This window comes from Eriocheir sinensis, chromosome 13 (genome assembly GCF_024679095.1).
Source record: "Eriocheir sinensis breed Jianghai 21 chromosome 13, ASM2467909v1, whole genome shotgun sequence".
NCBI lineage: Eukaryota > Metazoa > Arthropoda > Malacostraca > Decapoda > Varunidae > Eriocheir > Eriocheir sinensis.
This window is the reverse complement of record NC_066521.1, coordinates 18,397,563-18,409,609: the sequence shown is the minus strand read 5'-3', so window position 1 is coordinate 18,409,609 and position 12,047 is coordinate 18,397,563. Positions and strand designations below refer to the sequence as shown.

Sequence of the window (12,047 nt, the reverse complement as noted above, 5' to 3'; positions counted from 1 at the left end):
CACTGTGTCCGGAGTTGTTTCTTTACACTCAAGTTATTTTCCTTCACATTTCGTCCTCTGTCTTATCCGCTCTCGATGTTAGGCTAGTTTCGGGCTTGTTCAAACTGCTCTTTAACGCTCTCTTCTGCTTTTCTTTAACGATACACAGTCACTATACACCGTCATCAACACACACAACACACATGTAAAGCGATTGTTAAGGAACGGCGGCAACAGCACTAAGCACTCCCGGCAAACAAGCACTTATTCGTTATCACTTGTCTGTCACTGTATTTAGATAGTTAGATAATTTTTGACACTTCCTCCTCTCACATTACTATTTCCAAAGACCGCAAAGAAGGTTAAACACGTTCGCTTGAGTGTCTTTCCACGTTCACGGTATAGAAGGCTTCTCAGATTACCACCAGGGCCATAAAACTACCTCTTATAGAAACGCCCACCACAATGACACACCACTCCCGCGAAAGCCTTGTTAAAAATGTGTGGGCTTACGAATACGGCCCGAAACCTCTTCCTTATTTTTATTATCCGCCCCGTTCTTTCACGTTCGTAACACACAGGCTTTGTCAGATTACCACCAGGGCCATAATTACCCCTCGCGGAAACCCCCACCACCACACCACACCCACGAAAGCCTTATTATAAATGTGTCTGGGCTTAGGAATACAGCCTGAAACCTCTTCCTATTTTATTATCCGTCTCTTTATAACCCGTTCTTTCACGTTCGTAACACACAGGCTTTATCAGACTACCACCAGGGCCATAAATTTACTTCTCGCGGAAACCCCCACCACCACACCACACCCACGAGAGTGTATCAAGACACCTCTCCACCCGAAATTGACCTCTCTTTTGGCTACTCTTCACATTTATCTTTTATGGGAGCGGCGAGTAACGGGCTTTTTTTTTTTTTTTTTTTGCACTCTTTTTGTTGCCCTTGAGCCGTGTCCTTTAATGTAAAAAAAAAAAAAAAAAAAGTCTTGTTAAAAATGTGTGTGGGCTTGAGAAAACGGCCTAAAATCTCTCCCTTTTTATCATTATCCTTCTCTTTGCCACACGTTTTGCCATGAATCGCCTCTCACACACGCACGCACGCACACACCTGTTGCTTTACTTCTTGCAAAACCCGAAAAACTAACGTAAATCCGAAAGCAAACTCGCAACCACAGACTTAGAGGATATAAACCACTGATTAAACCACGGCGATGTTATAGTAAGTTCAGTAACACACGCGAAGTTCTTACAATGGACCGCGATGATGCTGCGAGAGAGAGAGAGGGGCGGTGGGAGAGAACGAGCGGGAGGAGGCTGTGCGAATGATCACTGCTAGAGGCAAACTGAGGTGAGGAGAGCACGAGCCGTATTCTTATAACCTGTCCGCGCCCGACCTCACCTTTTTAACAAGGCTCTCATAGGCGTTTGGGGCAATTCCAGGGGTAGTTTAATATCCCTGGTGGTACTCTAATCCTACTTCCATACCGTGAACCTGAAACTGAGGTGAGGAGAGCACGAGCCGTATATTCTTATACCTGTCCGCGCCCGACCTCACCTTTTTAACAAGGCTCTCTTAGGCGTTTGGGGCATTTCCAGGGGTAGTTTAATATCCCTGGTGGTACTCTCATCCTTCCTCCGTACCGTGAACTTAAAAAAACACTCATGAGTACCCGATTGATCCCGTTTTTGGCCTTTGGAAAGAGTTGATTAAACCTGTCCGCGCCCGACCTCACCTATTTAACAAGGCTCTCATAGACGTTTGGGGCATTTCCAGGGGTAGTTAAATATCCCTGGTGGTACTGTCATCCTCCTTCCGTATCGTGAACCCAAAAAAACACTCATGAGGACCCGACTGATCCCGTTTTTGGCCTTTGGAGTTGAAAGATGGAGGGGTCACGAGCCATGGAGACCCTTACCTCGCGCCCCGCCACTTCAGGTAACACGAGAAGCAGTAACAAGATATTTAGGTTTAGATTTTAGGTTTATTGTGGAGAATAGGGAAGGGAAGGAGGAGGGGAAGGGGGTTGTAAGAACAAGAAAGAGAGCGGGGCTGTTTTGTTTCTTTGCGGGCTTTTTTTTCGAGGGCTTTTTTTTCACGAGCTCTTGTTTATCATGTTTATCTTGTATTTTTGAGGCCTTTTTTGTATTGCTTTTTTTCTGTGCAAGCTAAGACCCCTTTTGTGTGGGCCTTTTTTCTTTGTTCTTCTCGTGTAGCCTTTATTGCTTTTTTTCTGACCTATTCTTTTTTTTTTTTGTGCGATCATTTTCTTGCACACTCGTTTCTTTTTTTTGCGGTCTTTTATTATTGTTTTGTTTTAGCCCATAAGTTGAATTATATATACTGAAATTAAAAAAAAAAAAATGTTACGTCCTTTGTGTGTGTAGCCTAATGTTTGCTTTAATCATACCAGAAAGGAACTTGTATTTCCCTTTGCGACTGGGTGGGAAAACTTCAGGGTACATAAAATTGATATAAATCTCAATTTTTATTGGAAATATTCTGTAATTCTAAAGAACATGTTTTCTCTCCTGCACTGACTTCATCCTCGCATTAATTAATATTGATGTATAAAAAATGGATTTCCAGCTAAGCAAAGATTCTTACACTGGAAAGGCAGTTTTTACACACCAATGTGGAATGTTTGTGCTAGATGATGATGATGATGATGATGATAATGATAATGATGAAGGTGAAAATAACGATGCTGATGAAGATACTGAGTCTCATAATGATATTCAGAAGACGAAAATTAATCTTATAATGCACAAGACTGGAAAAACAATGCATACGACTACACTTAAATGCTGTGTGACGCATATTTATTTATAATAGAGACTTCGTTGTAAAGTGCTACCTGTTGCTGTCTCCTGATCACCACACACACACACACACACACACACACACAGACTGTCTATGCCAATTTGACTTCCCAATTAGTACTCATATCAAAGGAAAACACTACTCTGGACTCTGGATATGAAGAAAATGAACTAATCTTCTTGTTTAATGTCCCTATCTTCCATTATGGGGTTGGATGAGCTATGAGTCTCCTGAAGTTCATATACTCTCTCCTCACTGCTGTCCATCCTTCTAAAGTCTTCCTCCGCACACCACCTCCAGGTCTTCTTTGGTCTCCCAGCTGGTCACCTTCCTTCTATCTCTACCTCCCTCCTCCCTCCTTTTGATGTGCCAAAAATTAACTTATGTCATAATATAGTTTCTTTTCAAACCTCCATTTCAATTTTCAGCAGTAATTTCTTTCCTGGTGTGAGTACTAATCCGAAGAGAGTGTACGAATTAGGAAATGGCATACATGGGACCTCAAACACACATACATCCACCCACATACAAACACAGCAACACACATACGTACATACAGGACTGACTTGAGCAGAACAGCGGAATAAATGCATAGTTTTGATGCATGCGTTAACTCCCACATCAATGAAGCACGTCCATTAATCAAGTGTATGTATAATAATAGAGAGAAGAAAGGTGAGGAGACATTAAGTACCTGGGATACAGTACGCATCCTCCTCCTCAAAATTATAGAATGCGCTGAGAAGCAATCCAGATAATCATGACTTACCAGACGCAGCAAATAAATAGCACCTTATAAATGAGACACATACACAAACACACACACACACACACATACATATAAACACCCACACACAAGAAAAGAAAATTAAGGAACAATGATCGACTTCATAACCTCCGACTTAACTCAATTTCCAGGTCAAATATCAATCAGGTTCATGACAACTCCTGAGGAATCTGTAACTCCTGCCGGCTCCTCCTTCTGCTGCTTCTGCTGCCCCTGAGTATTGAAGGATCCGCCCCCTCCTCCCTGCGGCTGCTTCCCCTTACTCTGGCGGTATAGCTCCTTGTCGCGCAGGATGGGGACACCATACTCAGAGTGAATCTGTGCGAATGTCCGTCGGTTCACCGTGATGTGCGCCACTGAGGGGGGCGGGGGTGCCGATCGCTGTGGCACCCCCCCCGCAGGGTTCAGATACTGCCCCACCCCCCCACCAGACACCGTGTTGGCCCTCATGCGCATGGCCAGGGTGGGGTCCAGAGTGACTTCGTTGGAGCTCTGGGGAGGGAGAGAAGCGTTAGGTGAGGCCAGGCCGGGGGGGAGCGTTGTAATGCCAAGGATGTGGGTGGCCACGGGTGGGGCGACAACAGCTCCCCAGACCCCTGTCAGGCACACCCGGCCTGCCCGTTACTGTACCTGTGTCCTATTGAAGGGGTTCTGCCGCTGCCTGTGGGGAGCCTTTGGGGCGTGGCCCTCCTCGTCTCCTCCCCTACCTTGATTTTCTGTATCTGCAAGTTCACAGCTCAGTAAATATTCATGCGTCACACCCAACTCCACGCTCACCTATGCCCATTGTCCCTCAACATGTTCCCTTCGATGAAATTGCCACAAGATGATTGACCATTAATATACAGTGACTGTCAGTTTGTTTTACTTCACTAAAAATATACAAACATTACTTCACATGGCTTAATCAAGGTGATATTAATAGTCATTCTCCAAACTAAAAAATTAATAGGTTTCTAAATGCAAACACTGAGTTGGTGCAAATAGCTATGACTTTCACCATCAAGGAAGTATCATGAGGCTTTCTTAAAACAATATTAAGCTATGGATATAGAAAATTTAGGCTATAAAAAAATACACAACACAAACAAATAACCCAATAGATAAAACAATACAAAATAGGAATCCAGACTTGAAAAAATATGTTTATAAGAAGGCACAAATTATCATCTTTTAAAAAGGGACACAGAGCCAATCACATGCCACAAAAATCCTACAACCATAACCTCAAAAATCTTCACTACCCACCACCCCACCTTTGCCATCTCTAAGAAAAAACATTATAAGAATAAACAAATAAATGAAGGACTTTTGAGACTCAGCACACACGGCTGCATTGCATTTTTGTGATTGGCAGGAGTCAAGACCGAGATGCTGACCATTAAGCTCATCCAGCTGCTTCTGAAGCTCTGCCACCATCAGCTTGAGGTAGTCGTAGGAGGCGCGGGCCAGGGCCTTCATCCACACCTCCAGGGACTCCTGGGAGTCAGCGGCCAACACGTAGATGCGGCCACCCCCCCCATGGAACACCAGCTTGAAGGTGTACTGGTCCTCACATTCAGCCAGCTCTGTCAGTCAGCCAGGGCTCAACTTTATTCCTGTACTATTTGGTTCAAATGTGCTCCACTGCAAATTGCTTTAACTGTTGACATTGATATTTTTCTTTGTCTGTGTTGTTACTTTTATTAGTAGTACAGTGTAGCTTAACATGTAAAACTAACTAGTTTAATTTACATTAATGATATGTAGCCATTAGTTTTAATGACAAAAGTTTCAGAAGTAAAGAAGAACATCCTATCTTATTTCATCGTCTGCAATGGGATGTTTGAAAAGGAACAAAACTAAGCCCAAATAGTATGTAATCCAATTACTATCACCATTAGGAAAAAATTTGTGGCACAAATAAAGGGTGCTGGCCAATGTCAAGCAAAGCTATCAATCAAAGGGACACAAGACACTGACCTATTGTGCAGCCCTCCAAGATGATGACCCCAATGGGCTCCCTGTCGCCCTTCTTCTCAAAGTAAAAGAGCAAGTTCCCCTTCAGCACAAACCATCTCCTCTGAAAGTTCTTGTTAACCTGAAAAACAGTTTGACGTGTCTCCCCTGACTGCCTTTAGGCCACTTGAGACGCTCTTATATTCATTAATGATAATTTACTTTTTTTCAATTCAAAAATCACTGTTGCAGTAGCATATTTTGCTCTGCTGCCTGGTAATTGTACCAGTAATTATGATTCAATGCAAATGTAATCAATTAGTAATGATTACTTTGAATAAAAGTCCTACATTATGGATTACAATCAATTTCATATTACAGTTATCAAAAGTCAGACACATGTTGGCACACTCACCTCCCCCTTCTTCAGCAGGTAGCCCTCCTTGTCAATCTGGGTGGGCGAGATGCTGTACGCACACAGGTTCTTCTCATTGATCTTCATCTCTCAGAATGAAGAGTCACAGCTGCAGGGAAATCTGGAGGCCCCTCGCAGGGACCCTGGAAATGTGAATACAAACCTATGTTAAATTAGATTCCTGTGAAAGGGCACCCAGTACCACATTTATTTCCACCAATTGCAGCCCTAAGCTCCTCACCCCACAGAACACCATGCAAATAGCCAGTGCTCAGCCCTCAGCCCTTTAGCCCCGCAGCCCACAACACAAACAGCAATGCACACCCAGCCCTTTGTCCCCACAGCCCACCACACAAACAACAGCCTAAACTCAGCCCTAAACCCTTCTCTAATCTCACAAACAGCCCATGCCCAGCCCTTTAAACCCTTCAGCCCAACTACGAGCCCTTTAACTCTTCCCCTTCAGCCCCCTACAAGCCTCTTATCTTAAACTTCATTTCCAGCCCCTACATCCTTCAGCCCCAAAGCCTACCTCACTAATAGGAGCCCCTTGAACCTAGGAACACAATATATCACTGGCTAGCACGTAAAATATAAGGTAAGTTAAATATAAGGCAGAAACTCACGGCCTTTAGCACTGTAGTCTGCAATGTTTACTTTCGGGGGCGAGAATGGAGGGCAGCGGCGCCACCCACTCAGGGGACACTCATGCATTTTGGCTCTTGTCTTTATTCGTGTATTTAAAGCCTTTGTAGAGGTATTTCATGGTGGTATGGACTGATATATATTAATTCATGTCATCATCCGTGTATTGAAAGCCTTTATAGAGGTATTGCTACATAACATACTGAAATATATTAGTTCATGTCCTCATCCGTGTATTTAAAGCCTTTATAGAGGTATTGCTACATAACGTACTGAAATATATTAGTTCATGTCCTCATCCGTGTATTTAAAGCCTTTATAGAGGTATTGCTACGTAACATGGACTGAAATATATTAGTTCATGTCCTCATTCGTGTATTTAAAGACTTTGTAGAGGTATTTCATGCTGGTATGGACTGAAATATATTAGTTCATGTCCTCATTCGTGTATTTAAAGACTTTGTAGAGGTATTTCATGGTTGTATGGACTGAAATATATTAGTTCATGTCCTCACTCGCGTATTTAAAACCTTTGAAGAGGTAGTGAAATGTAAAATGTACTTAAAAATAATTATTAAGATGTTTGGCGCAAAAGGTTTCAAGGATTCTATGAAGGGTAAATAAATAATGAGTGAATTAATAAAAACCTGAGGACAAAGGGACATCTAATCTCATGATCTTCACTGCAATAAAACGTGACCTGCCACCGTTTTCCGGAAAACAGAAAGCATAGTACGCGTGTCCCCTACATTTAGATCCCACTTCCTCTGATCGTGTTTCATCTTGGTTACGACTTCCATGATCCCTAATTCTGTTCTCGTAAACACCTAGTTAATGCAGCCTCCCAAATCACCACACTGATACCCTGAAATGCCTCTGGCTGGCCTGGCAGACCACCCCACAAGACACTCACACGTCTATTGCCAGCAGTAATACTTGTTTAGTATGTAATGTTTCAACAGTAAGATGTTGAATTGATCTGAATTAAAAGATTTTCTCTTTACGGTTATTAGAGGTGGTTAATAAAACATCCAATAACTTTCATGTTTTACTTATCAAAATCAGATTTCCAAGTAGGGACTCTCACATACACTGTTCTGGCTGGGGCTGCAGAGGAAAGAAGGAAGACGCACCCAAGCAGAACCACAGGACTACAGCTACGAAGGCCACCACCACCAAGCTGAGTTGTCATGACTGTTAATGTTTTGACAAAGATAAACAAATAAAGAATAAATCAGTCAACTTAAGGCATGTCAAGACCTACCCCCATCTGCTGTTGTTGTCCACAAATTAAACCTTTGATAAATACATTCACATTTGCACTAACTGCCTCACAGCAAGCAGACTGAGTGAACATTTAGCACATGTACATTTTCAAGCCTTTTTGCACTATAGTATTTTAACTCCTTTCCACCAATCATTTCTTTTTGGTGGAAGGACGATGATGACATTCAATATTCCAAGCTCAATCAGTAAAAGGGCCAGTAGTATACAACATGGATGAGTCAGATGAAGTAAGTTATTTGATACAATGAAGGCAGTCACTTTGTCCTGAAGAGTTTCACAGACATTAAGTAATCAACACAAAAATATACTTTAACCCCTGTTATCTGATGAGACTTATGTTTATATGGTTATTAGATAAGATGTGTAATGATAATTGTAGCATATGAATTATCTGTCATCACTGGATCATATCTCTTTCTGTTCAATAATACAGAGGGCACAAGGCTTGGTGCATAACACAAAGAGTTAGTTGATGAGGGGAAGGGTTAGCTGAGTGTGCAAGGAGGGGAGTGAATCAAGTGTAATTGTTAGTATTCGGGTGTTAGTGAAAGGTGACCGTGTATATGAATTATGAGCCTATCATGTTGCAGTCTAAAATACTTTGAGGCCAATGTGAGAAGCCACACTCAATAACTTAAACCCAGAACACCCAGGAGTGGCCATGGATGTGTAACTTGTGAACATGTCATCTTTAGTAATCTTCAGGAGCTTCTTCAGGCCACTTGCTGTAGCCAGGAGGTGATGGGGGTCAGGTTCTCGCCTCCCTTAGCCACAGCCTCAACAAACTCCACCTTCATGGATCCCAGGTGGCTGAATTCAAAGTCCTGGCCCTGCTTGCCAAGGAAGCTGTTGTTGTTGCTGCCCTCGCCCACTGACTGCAGCTGGCTTGCCTTGGTGACACGAAGCAGGCTCCTGTGTATTAAAATTAATAAATGAGTAAGAATGGGTTTTGATGGAATGCTTTGTGTTGAACTTTGCCCTCTGCATATGAGAGTTTGTGGGTTTGTACCTTTATAAAAGAGTCAAATATAATATAGTCAAATAATAGTAACTGTGTGGTGCCACCAGTCAGACGGAAATTGGCAATTGTAGTAACAGGTGTCAAAGGCAAAATAGCCACTTCCAGAGAAAAAAAAAGTAGGATATTCTGTAATTATGGCCCATATCTACTGAATATTGTAAAGTAATGTGTGGCTATTTCAGACATACATGTGAATGCTATAACTGACTGTGAATGGACATCAATCACATAATCTTTTCCAGTCTTATATTTAATTCATATTTTTTAGAGTTTGTATAGACAACTCAGCTCAAAAAGGCATAAGAGTGATGGAAAAATAAGTCATGAAAAAATTAATGAATAAAAGAAGCATTACTCTTATCTGCAGGGCATACAGATATAGGAAAAGAATACTTATTTATGCAAAACCAGCTAACAACACTTCCATACTTACATTTCCTTTTCCAATGTCTTCTGGATGAGCCGAGCAGCCCTGGCCAGCGTGAGGTCCTGTTTGTTGCACACCACAAGGACTCGGGACACCCCGCTCTGCACCATTCCATCACACAGGACATTGTACAGGAACCTAGAGGGAAGGAGTTGGTTCTTGCTATACTATTAAGTGTTATGAAATTGTTTATTATTGCAGAATTATGGTATATATAACTGGGTTGTTATTAATTATTATTGCAGAAGTTTATACAATTAGGTTACGTCAAGAGTTGTGGAATATGAATATATGGTTAAGCTATGATTAGGGTTGAAAGTGTTTATATGGTGCAGAGGAGGCTGAAAGGAGTAGGTAGTGATAAGACATCCTGGAGTGTTTAAAGATGCATATTATTACTGGATGTGGGCTTTGTAAAGGAAATGCTTCAAAACTTTATGTATACCATGAGTGGAATGACATGCTTCCCTTGCAGACTAAATCAGCAGCATCCCAATACAATTAGGGATATATTATTTTTCTTTTCCTCTCTTTTTTCCATTTAACATCTATATTTGTCCTTATTTTCCTCCCTGATGTTTATCCTTCTCATCTCTACCTACACACACTGAGAGAGAAGAGAAGAAGAAAGGTCCCAATACAATTAGGAATATATTGTCAACAAATATGGGGTTAGTGAAGAGCTGAGGCAACCAGACTGGCTCGCTGTTTTCTGTGAACTTACTCGGCAACATCCCGCACATCCTTCTGAATGGTGCTGGAGTCCACGACGAAGATGACCCCCCGGGCGAGCTTCTTCACCTTGTCAAACATGGAGTAGCGGATGCGCTCGTGCCCAGGAAGGTCGTAGAGAGTAAGTGACTTCTGAGGAATGGGAGAGAGGGTTCATTGAGGGAGAGTGAGAAGAGGGGATCTTACACATATTTAATGTTGATGAAAGAGAGGGTTCAGCATTTTCCATCTTTAATTTATACATTTTTAAGAATTCATCAAATCTTGTTCATGTATACAAAGCCAAATCATGGGAAGACAATACAGATTCAAGTAAATAAAAAATTCATGAGCATAGACATATTTCAAGAGAATAAGGTAAATGGGTTACTGCATAATAAATAAATAATTAATTGTGAAAGGAATAAAAACAAATAATAGCTTTAAAGAAAATACAAAAAAGGTGAATAGTAGTATGACAAGATCTATCAGAAAATATACAGTCAACCATCAGCATAACTTTTATGTGTTTACAGGGATAAATACTAAATATTATCATAAAAAGTAAGTTTATATACAACCGACCTTTCCTGTGATGTACGTCCCCGCTGACTCCTTTACCGAGGTGACTGAGAGTACATCAACGCCGTGGCACAGCTGTGAGAACATCTGTGTCTTGCCGCTCTCACACAGCCCCATCAGCAGCACGCCCCGCCGCTTGCTGGACCCCCGCAGCAGCCGCCACAGCAGGACTGAAACACACAGCAGTCAAGTTAACCCTAGATAAAAATGTTGAATTCTAAAGTGAGGAAGGAGGAAAAAAATGAAACATCCAACCTCACAAGTAAAAATAGGGACATTAAACAAAAAGAAGAAGAAAATGAAGACAGAGATGAGGTTAATAATTATACTCATAGGTGGCCTGCATATTAAAGTAGCCTGATTATACTTTACAGGTAAATGACTAATACTTGTGGCTGGCCTGTAAACTAAGGTAACCCAATTTCACTTAACGGGATGATGCTAATACTCGTAGTTGGCCTGCATGCTAAAATGGCCAAAATTTACTTAATAATAAACGAAAATAATGTGAGGGGAAAGGAAAACGTATTGTAGCCTTACCGAGGGTGACGAGGCCCACCAGAACCGCCGCCGCCACCTGCGCCCACATCATGTTTTCCTCCGTCAGCTCCGGGGTCAGGTTTTTGAAGGTCTCCTTGAGGGATATCCTCTTCTTGGGCCGCGCCTGGTCCGCCATGGCTCTCGGGGTCACCAAAAAGCTGTTCCTCGAGGGCCGCTGAGCAAGTTCCAACACCACCAAAACAAGGCCAAGACCGAGACCAAGCCACGTCCGCCATTTGTACGGAGCAACAGTACATAAGTTTGATTAATAACTACTACTACTACTACGGGAGAACTTTTCATACAGTAACGGAAACAGCTCAAAGGGAAAAATGCATAACGAAGAAAAAGCCCGCTAATCACTGCCTCTCTATAAAAAAAAAGAGTTTGGAAAAGTGGAGGCTGGAAAGCTTCTCTTCAGATATATTTTGGTGTTTTCTTGAGGATCTGATGACCATTTACACGCAGACAAACGATTAAAATATAGTTTCGCGAATGGCTCAGGCACAGATCGAGTTAATTAAGTTTGTGGGCTCAACAAACTTTCTTCTTCTATTCTTTTGTCCTGTATCGCTTCTTATTGCTTCATAGGTCCTCTTCGTCTGGATCCTCTCTTCTGCCTATTTACACGAACACTTTTCAAAGGCGTTACATTATTCATCTTTACTCGCTATAATGCACTATATGGCACCAAACGTTTCACCCTTATAGTTGTACCCATGCCAGCAGTGACCTTGTACCCATCCCAGCAGTGACCTTGTACCCATCCTAGCTAGCAGTGACCTTGTACCCATTCCAGCAGTGACCTTGTACCATGCCAGCAGTGACCTTGTGTCCATGCCAGCAGTGACCTTGTACCCATTCCAGCAGTGACCTTGT

At 42.1% G+C, this 12,047-nt stretch overlaps 3 protein-coding genes across 4 annotated transcripts in view; all 3 read right to left on the bottom strand.

The window, feature by feature from the left end:
* The window catches only part of LOC126998279 (uncharacterized), a 49,896-nt gene extending 49,327 nt beyond the window's left edge, over positions 1-569 (bottom strand). The window contains exon 1 of the mRNA XM_050859750.1: positions 1-569. This exon is cut by the window's left edge and continues 772 nt beyond it. The gene's annotated coding sequence lies outside the window, so the exon portion shown is untranslated.
* A 1,898-nt stretch (positions 570-2,467) lies between these two features.
* On the bottom strand, positions 2,468-6,650 carry LOC126998125 (sesquipedalian-1-like). Of its 2 annotated transcripts, none has more exons than XM_050859534.1 (6): positions 6,582-6,650; positions 5,956-6,098; positions 5,565-5,682; positions 4,982-5,170; positions 4,233-4,324; positions 2,468-4,094 (listed from the first exon to the last, which is right to left on the bottom strand). In XM_050859534.1, exons 2-6 carry the CDS (start codon positions 6,040-6,042, stop codon positions 3,735-3,737), a joined length of 846 nt encoding a protein of 281 aa, XP_050715491.1. In that variant the 5' UTR covers positions 6,043-6,098; positions 6,582-6,650; the 3' UTR covers positions 2,468-3,734. The 2 variants fall into 2 exon arrangements, with proteins under 2 accessions (XP_050715491.1, XP_050715492.1); XM_050859535.1 differs by having other exon boundaries at positions 5,565-5,664.
* Positions 6,651-7,635: 985 nt separating this feature from the next.
* On the bottom strand, positions 7,636-11,389 carry LOC126998124 (signal recognition particle receptor subunit beta-like). The gene is made up of 5 exons (XM_050859533.1): positions 11,169-11,389; positions 10,632-10,798; positions 10,060-10,199; positions 9,342-9,473; positions 7,636-8,799 (listed from the first exon to the last, which is right to left on the bottom strand). The coding sequence occupies exons 1-5, from the start codon at positions 11,302-11,304 to the stop codon at positions 8,601-8,603; spliced, it is 774 nt and encodes a 257-aa protein (XP_050715490.1). The 5' UTR covers positions 11,305-11,389; the 3' UTR covers positions 7,636-8,600.
* Between the last annotated feature and the right edge of the window lie 658 nt (positions 11,390-12,047).